At 43.8% G+C, this 19,810-nt stretch overlaps 1 protein-coding gene and 1 pseudogene across 2 annotated transcripts in view; one reads left to right on the plus strand and one right to left on the minus strand.

The window, feature by feature from the left end:
* Positions 1-1,703: 1,703 nt before the first annotated feature.
* On the plus strand, positions 1,704-9,023 carry LOC106993637 (small ribosomal subunit protein uS7 pseudogene; annotated as a pseudogene).
* Positions 9,024-14,447: 5,424 nt separating this feature from the next.
* Positions 14,448-19,810, minus strand: part of SPATA45 (spermatogenesis associated 45) — a 31,085-nt gene continuing 25,722 nt past the window's right edge. For both annotated transcript variants that reach the window (XM_028853092.2, XM_077937520.1), the window contains exon 3: positions 14,448-14,630. In XM_028853092.2, coding sequence (XP_028708925.1) covers positions 14,611-14,630 — 20 coding nt within the window. In that variant the 3' untranslated portion in view covers positions 14,448-14,610. The remainder of the gene's footprint in view (positions 14,631-19,810) is intronic.

Below are 19,810 nucleotides of genomic sequence, written 5' to 3' on the forward strand. Positions count from 1 at the left end.
TGCTACTTCTTACATTGCCCTTTTATATAGAACCAGCATCTGAACTGAAACCATTGCTTCTGGGAATGGGAAGGGTGGCTCCCACAGGAAGAGTATAAGCACTCCTGTGATGAGAATGGAGTAGGCGAAAGTATGGTTTTTTGTTTTTTTTTTTTTTTTAGATGGAGTTTCGCTCTTGTTTCCCAGGCTGGAGTGCAGTGGCACGATCTTGGCTCACCTCAACCTCTACCTCCTGGGTTCTAGCAAGTCTCCTCCCTCAGCCTCCCAAGTAGCTGGGATTACAGGCATGCACCACCACTCCTGGCTAATTTTGTATTTTTAGTAGAGACAGGGTTTCTCCATGTTGGTCAGGCTGGTCTCGAACTCCCGACCTCAGGTGATCCGCCTGCCTTGGCCTCCCAAAGTGCTGGGATTACAGGTATGAGCCAATGTGCTGGCCTAAAGTGTGATCTTACCACCTAATTTTCTTCCCATAGGATTTAGCCAGTGAAAGGAGAATGTCTGGTTTTCTCTGCTATCAGAAATCTCTTTTCTAGGTTTGTAAAATTGAACTTTTAGTACTTTGACTTATTTCTCTTTAAGATAAAAATGCATAAGATTTTTACACTTATCTTAGATTTTTGACTTACAAGGCCAATGGTTTAAACAATCATTACTAAATACCAAGCCCAATGTTTAGTTAATACACCAATTTTAAGTTGTGGTCCGAATTTTGTCAACATATTTAGAATGTAAATGGCATTATTTAAAGTGTTTCTTACTTCTCTGTGAATAGTAGTATTTTGTATTTTTAAGTTTAAAAATGTTAGTGTAAGCCAGGCACAATGGCATTCGCCTGTAGTGCCAGCTGCTCAGGAGGCTGAGATGGAAGGACCCTTTAAGCCCAAGTTTGAGTCAGGCCTGGGCAACATAGTGAGATGTGAGAACCTCTCTCTAAAAAAGTCAATAAATAAAAATCTCAAAAAAATTAAAAATCTCAGGTGTAAAAACAGTTCTGTAGATAGATGGTAGAGATGGTAGCACATCAATGTGAAGGTATTTAATGCCACTGAACTGTGCACTTATAAAGAATTAAGATGATAAATTGTATGTTATGTGTATTTTACTACAATTTTTTTTTAAATATAATTTTAACAGGTGTAGTCAATATCAAAATTTGGGTATTTAATCTTGTTAAATTATATAAGCAGCAAATGCTGGAAAAAGTACCTGTCATAGAAAAAAATAAACTTCCTAAATCAATGTGATTTTATGAAATAGATCTTCAATAAATATTTTGAAATGAATTCATTTATCGAAGAATCAAAACTAGGGCAGATTGTCCAAACCAGACTAAGAAACAGAATAGGGTATTTTATGAGGTATTTCATGACTCATCAGCACGATTATAAATGAAATTCCTACATTTAACAGGAGATTATATTAAAACCAGACTTTTAAGCTCTCTTCCAACTCTTATTTCTTTTTCCTGTTTCCTACCTCCTGTACACATACCCTTTGTCAGACTCTTACCATTAAATCCTTTAAGGTTCAAGTTAAATTACTTCATCTCGCCTCATCACCGCAGCCAGACGTGATCTTTGCCCTCTAAATTGTTTAGCCATTTTCTTCATTTATTCATCCATTTGTTTGTTTCAATTATTAAGCCCCTCCTATAGGTTGCCCACTAGTCTAGGTCCCTAGGTTACAAGGAGGAATAAGATATGGTCTTTGCTCTCAGTTCACAATTTAATCAAGGAGATAACCAACTGGACAAGTAATTTCAAAGCAATGTTAGAAGTGCTATTGTTAGAGGAACTTCTGCTTACCAGGCCTCTGGTTTAATAAAACATGACTAGAGGCCGGGCACAACGGCTCACGCCTGTAATCCCTGCACTTTGGAGGCTGAGTCGGGCGGATTACTTGAGGTCAGGAGTTCAAGACCAGCCTGGCCAACATGGCAAAACCACATCTCTACTAAAATACAAAAAAAAAAAAAAAAAAAATCAGCCAGGCATGGTGGAACACACCTGTGATCCTAGCTGCTCAGGAGGCTGGGACATGAGAATCACTTGAACCCAAAAGGCTGAAGTTGCAGTGAGCCGAGATCACACCACTGCACTGCAGCCTGGGTGACAGAGCAAGACTCTGTCTCCCCCCCCCCCCCGCCAAAAAAAAAAAAAATTACTAGAATGACCCCGTCTTAAAGTGAGTAGCTAGGCCCTCACAAGGCGGTTATATTAATACTTATGGTCTGAAAATAGCCATAAGTATTATAATTCCAAACTATTCGCACATGTAATCCTAACCCTTTGCGAGGCCGAGGCAGGTGGGTCGCTTGAGGCCAGGAGCCTGGCCCACGTGGCAAAACCCCATCTCTACTAAAATATTAATATTTTAAAAATCTGGGTGTGGTGGTACATGCCTGTAGTCCCAGCTACTCAGGAGGCTGAGGCATGAGAATTGCTTGAACCTGGGAGGTGGCAGTTGCAGTGAGCCAAGATGGCGCCACTGCATTCCAGCCTGAGCAACAGTGAGACTCTCTCAAAAAAAAAAATTACAGTCATGCAGGACATCTCCCACCAAGCCTGCAGAATGTCCAGATATCCTGAGTGCAGCCCACTTCACTCAAAGATAACATTAATGAGTAGGCTTAGTTTGAAGGATTAATGTTTATTATAGTACCAATAGCCTTGACCTTTAATGAGCATATCCGCACATTCCAAGTTTAATCATAGCTCCTTATAGTTTCTTCTAAGTAGAGACACTACCCAAGGACAGTGTGTTCCTCCTGCTTTCTGAGGACTGGCTACTCTCTCTTTTTTTGAGATGGAGTCTTGCTCTGTCGCCCAAGCTAGAACACAGTGGCACAATCTCAGCTTACCGCAACCTCCGCCTTCTGGGTTCAAGCGATTCTCCTGCCTCAGCCTACTGAGTAGCTGGGATTACAGACACCCGCCACCACACCTGGCTAATTTTTGTATTTTTAGTAGAGACAGGGTTTCACCATGTTGTTCAGGCTGGTCTCGAACTCTTGACCTTGTGATCCGCCCTCCTCGGCCTCCCAAAGTGCTGGGATTACAGGCGTGAGCCAATGGTGGCTCAAATATTTTTAAATAAGTGAAGGGAAGCAGTAAGTCTTAAACTGACTACAATTGAGAAAAATATTTTATCTTTCAATCTGCTCTTTGGAATGGATATTGGATATTATATACCTTTCCACAATTTTTTTTTTTTTTTTTGAGACAGAGTCCCACTCTGTCACCCAGGCTGGAGTGTAATGGCGTGATCTCGGCTCACTGCAACCTCCACCTCCTGGGTTCAAGTGATTCTCCTGCCCCAGCCTCCTGAATAGCTGGGATTACAGGCACCCACCACCACACCTGGCTAATTTTTCGTATTTTTATAGACAGGGTTTCACCATGTTGACCAAGCTGGTCTCGAACTCTTGATCTCAGATGATCCGCCTGCCTCAGCCTCCCAAAGTGCTAGGATTACAGGCGTGAGCCACCACGCCTGGTCTCCTTTCCACAGTTTTTTGAGAAACATATTTTTCTCCTTTAACTTGTAAATCTACTAAATACCATCCAGAGATTTCCTAATGTTGAACCATTCTGAAAAATAGGAATAAACTCTTTTGGCCTGGAACAAGTCTTTCTGCATTCTATAGGAACATCCTCTCTCCTCAACTGAAAGGCAAAAAGGGATCTGCTGCCTCCCTTCCCACACACCCCAGCATATGGTGACCTTCCTTACTAAAGAAAATGGTTCTTATTCTAGCTCTTTTTTACTTTTTTTTTTTTTTTTTTAGGTTAGAGCAGAAGTTTAATAAGCGAAAGGAAGAAAGCCCTCTGGATCAGAGAGGGGTCCCAGAAAGATGGGTTGCCCTCTTATTCTAGCTCCTGTCTTTATTTGAGTAAGAATCAGATGAAATTGTATTCTTCTTTAAAGAAGTGTTATCAGCTCTTTTCTTTCATTATTTTGCAACTAAGAGTTCATTTAATCACTTTGCTGCTTGCTCTTTACCTCTGGTTCACTATTCTCCTTCATAATCCCTTCCGTACTTTGCTATTGTACATTTCCTTCCCCTCTCCAAGCCTGCCTTCTAAACTAAACATAAAGAGAAATCCTGTTTTCGCATGGTCAAGCGACACTCATACTTTAGAGTTTAATTTCTTGCCTTTGCCCTTTCTTGCCCTTTTGTGCTTTTGACAGAATACTTCAAAGCAGCATATGTGAATTTTCATTTCATTTATAGGATCGGAGTAACTTGGAACGGGTTTCCAGAGACTGTTCTATGCTTGTTAGAGCTTAGCTTTTCAAGCATAGGCAAATCTCACTGTCCTTTATAAATTATAACAAAGTCAGTACTGATAATTACAGAGTCAGTCAAAAAGATAAAATGGAAAGAGATGAGATAATTCAAGGATTACCAGTGCTACAAGTTTAAACATAGGACTCCAAGCAAACATACCCTAATAAGACCTCCTGAAACCCTTCCTCTTTGGCTAATTCTGAAACACACATATCTCCAAAAAAGATGACTTATTTGGTGAGCATTCCTGTAATTCATGAAAATCTGTAGTATTTATGCCTTAGGTATTAAAAATGGTACAAATAACTTCTCATTTCTCAGTTCAGTGGTTTAAGTTATACATATTGAGGCTGGATACAGTGGCTCATGCCTGTAATCCTAGCACTTTGGGAAGCTGAGGCGGGCGGATCTCTTGAGATCAGGAGTTCAAAACCAGCCTGGCCAACATGGCGAAACCCTGCCTCTACTAAAAACACAAAAATTAGCTGGTCGTGGTGGCATGCACCTGTGGTCCCAGCTACTCAAGAGGCTGAAGCAGGAGAATCACTTGAACCCAGGAGGTAGAGGTTGCAGTGAGCCAAGATTGTGCCACTGCACTCCAGCCTGGGCAATAAGACATAAGACGAGATTCAGTCTCAAAAAAAAGTTGTACATGTTGAGAACCATGCATAGCATGTAAGAACAGAAAGTGCTAAGAGCCTAATTCGTGCACAAGACTTTTCTGTGGATTACTTCTGAGGCCCAAGTAATTTAAATTGTATAAATTCTTTCAGCTAATGTGTTGTACATTTAGAACTATAATACCCTGACTTCCATCCCAGCACTGTTTTCTGAGTATCACAATGCCTCCCAGTCTGCTATCTACATGAGCTTAAGTGACATCCTTCACAGGCCATCCTTAGAATATTGCAAATCAGGAACTCTGAATTGGGGGGCTGGCTTCTGACTGTATAGGCAATAAATGAGGGAAGTATAAGGGATGGAGAAGGGATCTTGCAGTTCACATGGATGGACATTAGACAGGTTTGTTGTTTTTGTTTTGTTTTGTTTTTGGTCACCCCATATATGAGTTCCCTTTGTGTGGGGAATGCCTCACCTTATTAAGCAGAACCTGCTTCCCACTATAGAAGTTAAAACCGCCAAGCAATCACTTTCCAGCCTCTCTTGCAAACAGGACACTGATTTTTAAAAGCCAGGACTGAGCATACTCCATGCTCACAAGCGTGGGCAGTGTGGCAGGGATTTTAATGGCAATATTCTGAGCCTAGTTTGCAGAAGTTGGCAGTGTTAGCCACACAGTCTATGCCCAGTGTCTGTGGCAGTGGAGTCTCTATGGTTTTTGTTTACTGGCATGAGTTTGTTTTGTCATCTGTCCTAGAGATTTTATGAACTATTCAATATCCTTCAGTAAATTCCTTTTCTGCTTAAATTAGCCAAATTTGGCTGGGAACAGTGGCTTGCACCTATAATCCCAGCACTTTGGGAGGGCACGGCAGGGGGATCACTTGAACCTAGGAGTTCAAGACCAGCCTGAGCAACACAAGGAGACTCTGTCTCTACAAAACATTTAAAAACTTGCCAGGCATGGTGGTGCATGCCTGTGGTCCCAGCTACTTGGGAGGCTAAGGTAGAAGGATCGCTTGGGCCCAGAAGGTCAAGTCTATAGTGAGCCATGATTGTGCCACTGCACTCCAGCCTGGGTGACAGAGCAAGATTCTGTAAAAAAAAAAAATTAGCCAAATTTGGTTTCTGATGCTTGCTTTTTTTTTTTTTTTTTTTTTCCTTGAGACAAAGTCCCTCTCTGTCACCCAGGCTGAAGTGCACTGGTACGATCTTGGCTCACTGCAACCTCTGCCTCCTGGGTTCAAGCAATTCTCCTGCCTCAGCCTCCTGAGTAGTTGGGATTACAGGTGCACACCACCACGCCCAGCTAATTGTTGTGTTTTTAGTAGAGACGGGATTTCTCCATGTTGGTCAGGCTGGTCTCGAACTCATGGCTTCAGGTGATGTGCCAGCCTCAGCCTCCCAAAGTGCTGCAATTACAGGCATGACGCCCAGTCATGATACTTGCATTTTCAAGAACCCTGTTTAATGAGAAAATCAATACCCCGAAGTAGTTGTCATCAAGAGACCCTTAGGAAAATGAAGGAAAATAGGAAAGAAGGAAGAGAGGGAAATCTAGCATTGGTTATATGGCCTGCATAGGTCTCCAGGCAGCAAAATTCCAATTAATTTAAAGGATGTGACACTGGAAGGCTATGGAAGATGCTGATCAAACTTGTGAAAGCATTTTAAATTCTTATGGCAAGAAGGATACGTATTGACTCGGGGGCAACCAAGGGATACACTACAATGAACATTTTTTAATATTTTGGTTCTACTTTTCATATAATAAAGTGAGAAAGCCCTTATTTTATGAGGCAGAACCCATCTTCCACCCTAGAAACTGAAAATGCCAAATACTTACTTTCCCAGTGTTCCTCACTATTATGGCAAATACATGACTTAAGTTCCACCAATCAGAGGTACACAGCCCAGATTTTGAGTCAGAAGCCAGGAATATAAAGAAACCAACTGCATGGGACTTTGTGCTGGTGTGGGAAGTAGCAACTGCACCCATTTTCAGAGGCAGTAGTGGCATTGATCCTAGTAGCTGTATCCAGTGTCCCAAGGCAGTAAGTCTTCATGGACCAGCCCTGTGACCTGATTTGGAGCACTGTTTCTAGCTCTATAACCTACAAACCTGGTTTTTTACCCTCTTGGAGATTATGTGAGCTACCTAATATATTTAATAAATTTGTATGTTTAAATTAGTCAAGGTTGGTTTCTGTTTCTTAAAACTAAACTCTGACTGATAGAGAAGGCAATCAGTCCACAAAATTCCACCATTCCTAAGATCAAAACTTACCTTCCTCTCTTTCACTCCCATCTTTCATGTATTTTGAGGCTTCTTTCTTGATTTTAAAATGTCAGGATAGGGAATAAGAACTTTGAATTTTCCAGGAATTGCTTAACCTCAACCCCAGAGATGGTCTTGAGCCATTAAACCCTTAGGGGTAGTTATGCCTTGCAATTCATCAATAGCCACAATTCACTGCTTATGTAATACTCATGTCATTATAAAAAGCCCTCTTGTTGAGGCCAGCAGTGGTGGCTCATACCTGTAATCCCAGCACTTTGGGAGGCTAAGGTGGGAGGATCACTTGAGATAGAGCTCTAGACCAGCCTGGCCAAATGGTGAAACCCATCTCTACTAAAAATACAAAAAGTAGCCAGGCATGGTGGGTGTGCCTGTAGTCCCAGGTACTCAGGAGGCTGAGGCACGAGAATCACTTGAACGCGGGAGGTGGGGTTGAAGTAAGATGAAATCAAGCCACTGCACCTGAGCCTGGGTGACTGAGCAAGACTCTGTAAAAACAAAACAAAACAAAACAAAACAAAAACCCTTTTGTTGGAAACTCAGAAGAAAAGTAAGGAGTCAGGAATTAATTTGACCAGAAAGAATACACCCACTGGAATCAAACAAAGGATCGAGTCTGAAATTGTAGCCTAAAACCCCACACAAAATAAGTCCTAGGAGAACTTCTCCCCAATCCCCAAAGGTCACAAGAGATCTCCAATAACCCCATTTACCAAGGTTCCTCTCTGGATTTGAGGTATGTCACACAGCTACCTCTACCACCACAATGAAGCTTGTCAATGCAATACTGTCACCAAACAGAAATTTACTGGACTGATGAACACATATTATCAGGGAAATCCATTTTAACAGGGGCCTTCTGAAATCAGTAGCTTCCTATAGAAGGATTCTACATGCAAATATCATTTGAATCTGCTTCCTCTCACTTTCTTATCTGGAACCCAAATGGAAACGTTTATTATTAATAGAAGTTAAGAAGCCTAAAAGCGATCATTGAAATATCTAGTTTCTTGTCTGTGCCAGGGCAGCACGTGGTCCACGCGAAGCAATAGAGATGCTCAGGCTGTGCCCTCAGGGACCAAATGGGAGAGAGCAGCATCTGTGGGGACAGAGAGCCCAGACATCAAGCTCTTTGGCAAGTGGAGCACCCATGATGTGCGTGCAGATCAATGACGTTTCCTTACAGGATTACACTGCAGTGAAGAAGTATGCCGAGCACCTGCCTCACAGTGCAGGGCAGTATGCTGCCAAACGCTTCCGCAAAGCTCAGGGCCCCATTGTGGAGTGTCTCACTCACTCCATGATGACACACGGCCGCAACAACTGCAAGAAACTCGTGACCTTGTGCATCGCCAAGCATGCCTTCGAGACCATTCACCTGCTCACAGAAGAGGATTCTCTGTAGGTCCTGGTGAATGCCATTATCAACAGTGGTCCCCAGGAGGACTCCACATGCATTGGGTGAGCCAAGCCTGGACCATGAGATGAGAGGCTGTGGATGTGTCCCCATTGTGCTGTGTGAATTAGGCCATCTGGCCGTTGTGCACAGGCACTCATGAGGCCCTTTGGGGCAGCCCCAAGAGAAGAGAAGAGAAGAGAAGAGGAGAAAAGAGAAGACAAGAGAAGAAGAGAGAGGAGGAGAGAGGAGGAGAGAAGAGGAGAAAGGAGGAGAGAAGAGGAGAGAGGAGAAGGAAAGAGAAAGAGAGAAAGAAAGAGAGAAAGAGAAATAAAGATCTAAAGCTGTGAATAAAATAGCAATTTGGTTTTTTTCTTGGGGGGGTATGTTTTTTTGTTTTTTTGTTTGTTTGAGATGGGATCTCACTCGACAGATGGACAATCCAAGCTGGAATGCAGTGGCACCATCTTGGCTCACTGCAACCTCTGCCTCCCTGGCTCGAGCCATCCTCCCACCTCAGCCTCCCAAGTAGCTGGGACCACAGGCACAGGCCACCATTCCTGACTAATTTTTGTGTTTGTAGTAGAGTCAGGGTTTCGCCATGTTACCCAGGCTGGTCTTGAACTCCTGAGCTCAAGCAATCATCCCACCTCAGCCTCCCAAAATGCTGGGATTACAGACATGAGCCATTGTGGCCAGACACAAAATTTGTTTTTATTTAAATATTATTAATTTATGTTTAGGGATGGGCTCTTGCTGTGTTGCCTAAGCTTGTCTTGAGCTCCTGGCCTCAAGCAATCCTCCAGCCTCAGCCTCCCAAAGTGCTGGGATTGCAGGCATGAGTCACCACACCCAGCCACAAATAGCAAATTTCTTACAATTCCTCCAGAGTGCCAGTCAGCCTTGCTCTTTACTAAATTTCCCAGAAGCCTACCAAGGCTGCCCTGTGGATTTCCTGAGTCACATCATAGAGCTGAGGATAATGGGTTTCATGTGGGGCCCCCTCTACTCCTCTCTGGTTCTCAAGGGCATGGGTAAGGCTAGAGTCCATCCACCCCAGTGGAATTCAGAGAGAAGGGAATTGGAAATCACGAGCTTTGGCCTGGGTCTTTCAGATGCCAGAGAATCCCCCAGTATAAGGTAAAGGGTTATTCTGTGGGACAGCTTCTGTGATGGTTAATTTGATGTGTCAACTTGGTGAGGCTACATTACTCAGCTAGTTGGTTAAACATTATTCTAGATGTTTCTGTGAAGATATATTGTAAATTAGATTAACATTTAAATCAGTCGACTGTGAGTGAAGCACATTACCCTCTGTAAAGTGGGTTGGCTTTATCCAATCAGTTGAAGGCCTTAGAAATAGAAAAAGACTGACCTCCCCAAGCAAGAAGGAATTCCGCCAGCAGACTGCCTTTGGGCTTTGCAGGGAGCCAGGGCAGAAAAGGAGGAAAGTGTCTGTGATTTAGTGCTACTGAGGAAACCCATGCATTGACAGATTTGAAACACTCCTGGGAGTGGGTAGAGAGAATGTGGACTTTCTGCCATTTCAGGTAAGGTCAGAGTCCCAACATATATATTGTCTTGTGACTCTTGAGTTTCTGGTTTTAGCCTGAGACTGTTGTAGGGTGTATAGAGGAGGATAAAGTAGAAAATGCCTAAGGTGGTGTTAAAAATGCAAATGCTTGTTCCCCAGTGCCACGAAGAAATAGCACTCCAACATAAATTTAATTTTCTCAGCAAGGCAATTTTTACTTTCTGCAGAAAGGGTGCCCCTCACAGATGGAACAATGGCAAGAGCACACTTGGACAGGGGAAGCAAAGGAGTTCTTATTCCTGATGCAGGTAGTCCCTACTGCTGTGTTGTTCCCCTATTGCCTAGGGTTGGACAGCACAGTCTAAGCTAATTCCGATTGGCTATTTTAAAAAGAGCAGGAGTATGAGCTGGAGTGGCAGGGTGAGTAGTTTGGCGGGAAAGATGGTTAGGAACAGGTGACTAAAGGTGACTTAGGTCAGAGTGGGTGACCAGGCATGACTCAGGTCAGAGCAGGTGACTGGAATGAGTCAGGATGAAGCAGGTGACCAGGGGAACAGATGTGAACTACTAACTAGGACCAGCAGGAAAGTTGTTTACTGAAACTAGAGGCAAGGGGGGGAAGAGAACCAGGAAGTTAAACTTTAAAATGGAGAATCAAAGAATAAGAGAGCTGAACATAATAACCTACTTGGCCGAACGTGGTGGCTCACGCCTGTAATCCCAACACTTTGGGAGGCTGAGGTGGGTGGGTCACTTGAGGTCAGGAGTTCAAGACCAGCCTGACTAATATGGTGAAACCCTGTCTCCACTAAAAATACAAAAATTAGCCAGGTGTGGTGGCACATGCCTGTAATCCCAGCTACTCGGGAGGCTGAGGCAGAAAAATTGCATGAACCCAGGAGGAGGTTGCAGTGAGCCAAGATTGCGCCACTGCACTCCAACCTGGGTGACAAAGCAAGACTCCATCTCAAAAAAAAAAAAAAAGAAAAAAAACAGGCTGGGCGCGGTGGCTCACACTTGTAATCCCAGCACTTTGGGAGGCCAAGGTGGGTGGATCACGAAGTCAGGAGATTGAGACCATCCTGGCTAACACCGTGAAACCCCGTCTCTACTAAAAATACCAAAAAAAAAAAAAAAAAAAATTTAGCTGGGCGTGGTGGTGGGCGTCTGTAGTCCCAGCTACTTGGGAAGCTGAGGCAGAAGAATGGTGTGAACCCAGGGGGCAGAGCTGGCAGTAAGCCAAGATCACACCACCGCGCTCTAGCCTGGGCGATACCTCCAGACTCTGTCTCAAAAAAAAAAAAAAAAAAAAAAAACATGCTAACATACTGATTCTTTGAAGAGAAACTTGGGGTTCATTATATTTAACAGTGGGATCAGGGTGAGGGAAGGTTTCTAGAAGGAGGTGGTATCAAATTAAATGTTGCACAAATTGAAGTTAGGTAAAGAGGAGGTAACAGAATAAGGCAAGTTCACAAGTAGAGAGTCACAAGTAGTTCTATAAAACCAGAGGCACACAGAGGAGGAGGGTGGATAGGGTTAGAGAGAGCTGAGGTTAGAGAATGTGTTAATTGTACTGTCCAGCTAGGTGTGGTGGCTCACATTTGTAATCCCAGCACTTTGGGAAGCTGAGGTGGGAGGATTGCTTGAAGCCAGGAGTTTGAAACCAGGCTGGTCAACATAGCCAAAGTAAAAATATTAGCTGGGCATGGTGGTGCACACCTGTCTTCCCAGCTACTTAGGAGGCTGAGGTGGGACAATTGCTTGAGCAGGAGAGGTTGAGGCTGCATTGAGCCATGATCACCCCACAGCACTCCAGCCTGGGCAACAGAGTGAGACCCTGTCTCAAATAGAAAAAGAAGAAAAAGAAATGTACCGTCCATACCCTGACACTCCTTTACCACCTATGTGTTTATTTCCTATTATTCATCCCAGCTAGAGCCAAAGAAATAATACTGTATTTGATAGTCTTTATTTGAACTTCTGAGTGTGGGGAGACAATTCTCTACAGGACTTCCATGTTTCTGCACATCTAGGGAGCAGAGGCACTGACAACCTTTGTTCCAGATAATCTCTTTGGAAGATCGTGACCCTCTGGAGCAGAGGGCAGGTCTGTTTATCATCCACTATAATGAAGATAATGTCTCCTTCTGGGCAAAGGTTGGGTTTCTTTAAGCTCAGGATTCCTCAGCTATGAGGCACAACCTCCGCGTGTGTGGCATCTACCTGGACATCTTCACATCGCCCTGTGAATCTTGAGGGAGTGGGGGAGGGCAAGGGGAACCAACCCGAACATGAGGCTTGTGTTCCTTGCTGTGCTCTAAGTAGTAAAATCCTTTGCCTCTGAACCAGGAGCCGCATGTCTTCTATAGGTACCCATGACTGCCATGCCAGGATAATCCTTTACAGTTCTTGACACTAGGTATTTGCTTTAAAACAAACAAAAACAGGCCAGACAAAGTGGCTCATACCTGTAATCCCAGCACTTTGGGAGGCTGAGGAGGGCGGATTGCTTGAGGCCAGTAGTTAAAGACTAGCAACATGGCGAAACCCCATCTCTACTAAAAATACAAAAATTAGCATGGCATACCCTTATAATCCCAGCTACTCAGAAGGCTGAGGTGGAGAATCATCTGAGCCCGGGAGGTCCAGCTGCAGTGAGCCATGATCATGCCACTGCACTCAAGGCTGGGTGACAGAATGAGACCCTGTCTCAAAAAAAAAAAGAAAAAAAAAAGGCAGACTTTCGCCACGTTGCACAGGGTGGAGGGCAGTGGCTATTCACAGGCATGATCCTAGCACACTACAGCCTTGAACTCCTGGACTCAAGTGATCCTCCCACTCCAGCCTCCTGAGTAGCTGGGACTATAGCTATCTGCCACCACTGCCTGGCTAGGTATTTGCCTTTTGGGAAGTGAAAAATTAGCTGTAGTTCTGTGTTGTTTATTATGATTTTTTTATAACATATTCTCATGGTGGATGAGTCTTATCCACACTGTGCCCTACTATATAGTTCTGGCTGACATAGGGTTTTAAGCCAGCTGACTTATCCATATCCCTTCAAATATCAGAACGCTTTGGCTTTCTATGAATCTGAGCTTCCTGTGGAAGTAGAGGGCAACCAAAAAAAAAGTGAGTGTCTTATTGAAATAAATACAAATGCCAAGAAGCTCTGGGTTCCAGCCCAGGCAGTGCTCTGCTTGGCATATGGACTAGGTTCTTAACCACATAAAGGAACATAAGCCAAGTTAAGATTTGAAGAGGCTCATGCCTGTAATCCCAGCATTTTGTGGGGCTGAGACGGGCAGATCACCCACGGTCAGGAGTTCGAGACCAGCCTGGGCAACATGGTGAAACCCCATCTCTACTAAAAATACAAAAAATTAGCCTGGCATGGTGGCACACACCTGTAGTCCCAGCTACTCAGGAGGCTGAGATGAGAATTGCTTGAACCTGGGAGACAGAGGTTGCAGCAAGCCAAGATCACACTACTGCACCCCAGCCTGGGCAACAGAGCGAGACTCCATCTAAAAAAAAAAAAAAAAAAAAGATTTGAAAAGACTGTGATCCAAGAAGCAATGAAACAGAGGTGATAATAGCCAAACAGGATGTGGCCATGAGATAATTCTAACCATCACCACTGTGGGGATGGACAATGTAATGTAACAGAAAGCCCTGTCTCTAGGCACCTTATATTAGCCTCTCAAATATCTCCTTATTCAAATCATCAAAACTATAACTTTAACAGAGGAAGTTAATCTATCATTTAGAAGCAAGTGTTAACTTTTTAGCCTTCAACCTGATCAGTGGGGTTGGTCAATATATTCCACTGAGTTATAGAAACAAATATAAACTACTATTTAAACATTTTAGATTACTAAGGAGAAGATCGCCCAGGCGTGGTGGCTCACGCCCATAATCCCAGCACTTTGGGATGCCAAGGCAAGTGGATCACCTGAGGTCAGGAGTTCAAGACCAGCCTGACCAACGTGGTGAAATGCCATCTCTACTACAAATACAAAAGTTAGCTGGGCATGGTGGCATGAGCCTGTAGTCCCAGCTTCTCAGGAGGCTGAGACAGGAGAATCGCTTAAACCCAGGGGGCGGAGGTTGCAGTGAGCCGAGATCGTGCCACTGCATTCCAGCCTGGGGAACAGAGCGAGACTCTGTCTCAAAAAAAAAAAAAAAGTTGCAGGGGGGAATCACTGTAAAGTAAACTCTTAGGAATTCATCTTTGAAAGTATCTAAAAAACTCAAATCCTCTCTTCAAATCATCTAAGTCTAAATAACAGAACGGAATGAATAAAGATGTAATATGTTTTATGTGACTTAATGTTTTTTGAGGGATCTAGTGAATACTTTTGTTTAGTTTTGTTTATAATTAATAATTTGTAAATAATTTAGGCACACTGATGAAGAATCAAAGAGAAGGTATTTCTGTGTGTCTTTGTCTCTGGAGATGCACTTTATCCAAATATGGCATTATCTGAAAAATAAAAAATAAAAAGTATTTGTTATATAACTTATAATACATTTCATGGTTTTTAAAATAACCCTGGAGGGCAGAGTATTGTGTTTCAGATACAGGAACTATGGTTTAGAAACACCAAATGGGCCGGCCGCAGTGGCTCACACCTGTAATCCCAGCACTCTGGGAGGCTGAGGCCGGTGGAACGCCTGAAGTCAGCAATTCGAGGCCATCCTGGCCAACATGGTGAAACCCCATCACTACTAAAAAAAATACAAAAATTAGCTGGGCGTGGTGGCACACACCTGTAGTCCCAGCTACTCAGGAGGCTGAGGCAGGAGAATCGGTTGAACCCGGGAGGCAGAGCTTGCAGTGAGCTGAGATCACGTCACTGCACTCCAGCCTAGGCGACAAAGCGAGACTCTGTCTCAAAAAACAAACAAACAAAAAATTAGCCGGGTGTGGTGGCGCACACCTATAATCCCAGCTACTCTGGAGGCTGAGGCAGGAGAATCGGTTGAACCCCGGCCAGCAGAGATTGCAGTGAGCCAAGATCAGGCCACTGCACTATAGTTTGTGACAAAGTGACAGAGTGAGACTCAATAAATTAAAAAACAAAACAAAAAACACCAAATGGCTGGGCACAGTGGCTCCCGCCTGTAATCCCAGCACTTTGGGAGGCTGAGGCAGGCAGATTGCTTGAGGTCAAGAATTTGAGACCAACCTGGGCAACATGGCAAAACTCAGTCTCTATTAAAAAAATACAAAAGTTAGCCAGGCATGGTGGCACATGCCTATAGTCCTAGCTACTCTAGAGGCTGAGAGGTGGGAGGATCGCTCGAGCCCAGGAGGTTGAGGATACAGTGAGCCATGATCACACCACTGCACTCCAGCCCCAGTGACAGAGCAAGACTCTGCCTCCTAAAAAAAAAAAGTCAAATTACTAAAAGCATGATAGTATGCTTTTAGTATAGTATCTTTATTTCATTGGGTAGACCCAGATAAACAAGTTTAAAAATAGTAAATGTCAGCTGGCTACAGTGGCTCACGCCTGTAATCCCAGCACTTGAACAGAGGCAAATGACAGAGGCAAAACTTGAACCCAGTTGTTTTTAATTCTATGTATTTAAATAAACTGCCCCTCTTTTGGGCTCCACATCTCCAAGTGGAAGATTGAAAAGAGGACCTGGAAATCTCCAAAAGAACTTCTTTCCTAGTCTTCACGTCATTATTAATAGAAGCAAAGAGGAGCTCCCAGAACTCCAAATACTCTATGAGAAATCTGTAACATTCCTTCCCCTCAACACACAGGCCTCCCCACCAGGTTAGACCACCACTAGGTTCGACCATCAGGACTAATCTCATTTTGTCCCTTATCCCTGTTTACACTGGACTCCTCAAGGAACCCAGGAGTCCTGGGTCATCCCTCACGCCCTGCATAGTAATAGTAAGTTCTATGGGCAGCAATACACCCTCCATCCAACACTTCCTATCCCCCACCCTGCTGTTTTCTGTTTCCCCATAGCTCTTACCCATTTATCACTATCTGATCTGACATTTACTTTTTTTTTTTTTTTGAGACGGAGTTTCGATCTTGTTGCCCAGGCTGTAGTGCAGTGGTGCAATCTCTGCTCACTGTAACCACCTCCTCCCGGGTTCAAGCGATTCTCCTGCCTCAGCCTCCAGAGTAGCTGGGATTACAGGCGTGCACCACCATGCCCGGCTAATTTTTGTGGGATTTCATCATGTTGGTCAGGCTGGTCTTGAACTCCTGACTTCAGATGATCCACCAGCCTTTGCCTCCCAAAGTGCTGGGATTACAGGCGCGAGCCACTGTACCCAGCTGACATTTACTATTTTTTAACTTGTTTATCTGGCTCTACCCAATGAAATGTAAGCTTTTTTTTTTTTTTTTTTAAGAAATAGAGACGGGGCCTCTCTAAGTTGCCCACCCTGGTCTCAAACTCCTGGGCTCAAGGGATCCTCCTGCCTCAGCCTACCAAAGTGTTAGGATTTCAGGCGTGAGCCAGCACACCAAAACCTAAGCTTTCTGAGGTAAAATTTTATTCATCACTGTATTGACAAGCACATAGAAGAGTGCCTGACATAAAGTAAGCACTCACATGTATTTGTTGAAAGAATAAAGAGTAAATGAGTGTTTCTTCCTCTCGCACAGGTATGCAAAGGAAAAGAATACAGTGCCTTCCAATTCTTATGGAATATGTCCAGCAAAATATACTGTATTTTTTTTTTTTTCTTTTGAGATGGAGTCTCACTCTGTTGCCCAGGCTGGAGTGCAATGACGCAATCTTGCCTCATTGCAACCTCCACCTCCCGGGTTCGAGCAATTATCCTGCCTCAGCCTCCCAAGTAGCTGGGACTACAGGCATGTGCCACCATGCTTGGCTAATTTTTATATTTTTTAGTAGAGACGGAGTTTCACCACGTTGGTCAGGCTGGATAAATATACTGTATTATTACTGTCTTGCATTTCTAAAGATTATTCCACAGCAACCATCTAAGGTTGCTGCGAGAAACTCTTAAGTTTGTGAGCCACTGCCCAAGGACATAGCTATTGGTCCCGAGAGGAATGAGGTAAGTTCTACCACTACTTCTGGGAAAGTATATTCCATGTCCCAACATTTATTCAATCAGCCAGGAAATGTTTCCTCAGTTCCTAATTTGTGCTAGACACTGTTCTAGGGACTGAGGATAAAGTAGTGAAAAAAGCAGATACCATCCCTGCCTTCAAGGAGCTTGGCCTTCATTAGGGAGTGATAAACACTGTGGTAAAAAAGAAAGCTGGGTAAGGGATTGTAGAGTGTTGAGGAGTGCTGCTTAGATAGGGTGGTTTCTTTTGTTTATGTTTTATTTCAGTAGTTTTTGGGGTAAAGGTGGATTTTGGTTACATGGGTAAGTTCTGTAGCGGTGATTTCTGGGATTTTGGTGCACCCATCATCCGAGCAGTGTACATTGTACCCAATATTTGGTCTTTTATCCCTCGCCCCTCTTTTACCTTTCTTTCCCTTGGGGTTCCTAAAGTCCATTATATCATTCTTATGCCTTTGCATCCTCATGGCTTAGGTCCCACTTATAAGTCAGAACAGACAATATTTGGTTTTCCATTCCTGAGTCACTTCACTCAGAATAATGGTCTCCTGGCAGGGCGCAGTGGCTCAAGCCTATAATCCCAGCACTTTGGGAGGCTGAGGTGGGTGGACCACTTGAAGCCAGGAGTTTGAAACTGGCCTGGCCAACATGGCAAAACCCTATCTCTACTAAACAAACAAACAAACAAAAATAGCCAGGCGTGGTGGCAGGCAATCCCAGCTCCTTGGAAGGCTGAAGCACTTGAACCCGGAGGGCAGAGGTTGCAGTGAGCTGAGATCACGTCATTGTACTTCAGCCTGGGTGACAGAGAGACTCAGCTTTCACAGAATTGAAGAGAGTTAGGGCCTTGCTCTGGGTTAGGCTTTGGCTTAAGGAAATGTTGTGGCTGGGTTGATCTGTCCAGATCACTGAAACTTTCTCCCTATCGGCAATAAGGCTGTTTTGCTTTCTTATCATTTGTGTGTTCACTGAAGGAAATTTTTAATTTCCTTCAAGAGTTTTTCCTTTGCATTGATAATTTGGATAAATGATTGGCACAAGAGTCCTGGCTTTTGGCCTATCTTGGCTTTTGCCATGCCTTCCTCACTAAGCTTAACCATTTCTAGCTTTTGATTTAAAGTGAGATGTAATACTTCCTCCTTTCATCTCAGGTGATCTGCCCACCTCAGCCTCCCAAAATGCTAGGATTATCGGCATGAGCCACCGTGCCCAGCTCTAGAGTTATTTTTGAATAAAACGAACACATGACTCTTACAGATGAACTCTAAACACAGTGGAGAATTTCAGCTTTCTACACCACACTGTATCACACTCTACTCCACTTCCTGAGAGCACTGGGGAAGGGTAAAGTCACAGCCACATCAAATAAGTGAAATCTCAAATGTGGTGATTCTTTTGTTTCTGATCTAAATTAGTAACTTGTTGGTTGTATTAGATATGGTTACACACCCCCTTCTCTTTTTTTCAAATAAATTAAAATATGCTATCTCAGCTACCTGCCTAGACTAAGAAACAAGTATTCACAATGAAGGTATTTATCAGCTCCCCTTCTTCCTTCTATAAAATAATACCACCACCATCACCACCATGCCATCCCCTGCCCCCAACAACTTTCCTCCAGTTTTTTTTTTTTTTTTTTTGATAAGGAGTCTTAGTTTGTCGCCTGGGCTGGAGTACACTGGAGTGATCTCGGCTCACTGCAATCTTCACCTCCAGTATTCAAGCAATTCTCCTGCCTCAGCCTCCCAAGTAGCTGGGAGTAAAGGTGCCTGCTGCCATGCCCAGCTAAGTTTTGCATTTTTAGTAGAGATGGGGTTTCACCATGTTGGCCGGGCTGGTCTCAAACTCCTGACCTCAGGTGATTCGCCTGCCTCTGCCTCCCAAAGTGCTGGGATTAGAGGCGTGAGCCATTGTGCCCAGCCCCTCCACATTTTATTAGGGCTTTTTGTATGATGTTTATTATCAAAAGGATCTCCACTGCACCTCAATTTTGCACATGAAATGTGTGTAAAGGCCAGAAAAATTGATGAGATAGCAGGTTTCTGAAGTTTTTGTGGTCTATTGTAATTACTGTAACAACTCTTATCAAAATGTGGTTCTCAGGCCATCAGCATCAGCATCACCTTAGTCTGCTGAGAATGCAGATTTCCAGGCACCTCCCTAGAGCCTACTGAATGAGATGGCTTGAAGCTGGGGCCTGGGACTCTGTATGCATAAAAAAATGAGAGTCTCTGGTCTATAATACATCTTACAATCCACCAGCCTGTTTAATGACACTTTTACCTTCAAATAGATTGCCTTTATGCTATACCAGGGCAATACTCAGGTACCTCTTTCAATCCCAGAAATTATTCCTAATTCTTAGGAATACCTACAAATCCTTCCTATAAATCGGTTAAGAATCGTATCATAGGCCAGGTGTGGTGGCTCACGCCTGTAATCCCAGCGCTTTGAGAGGCCGAGGCGGGCGGATTACCTGAGGTCTGGAGTTCAAGACCAGCCTGACCAACATGAAGAAACCCCGTCTCTACTAAAAATATAAAAAAATCAGTCAGATGTGGTGGTGCATGCCTATAACCCCAGCTACT

This window comes from Macaca mulatta, chromosome 1, assembly GCF_049350105.2.
Source record: "Macaca mulatta isolate MMU2019108-1 chromosome 1, T2T-MMU8v2.0, whole genome shotgun sequence".
Taxonomy (NCBI): domain Eukaryota; kingdom Metazoa; phylum Chordata; class Mammalia; order Primates; family Cercopithecidae; genus Macaca; species Macaca mulatta.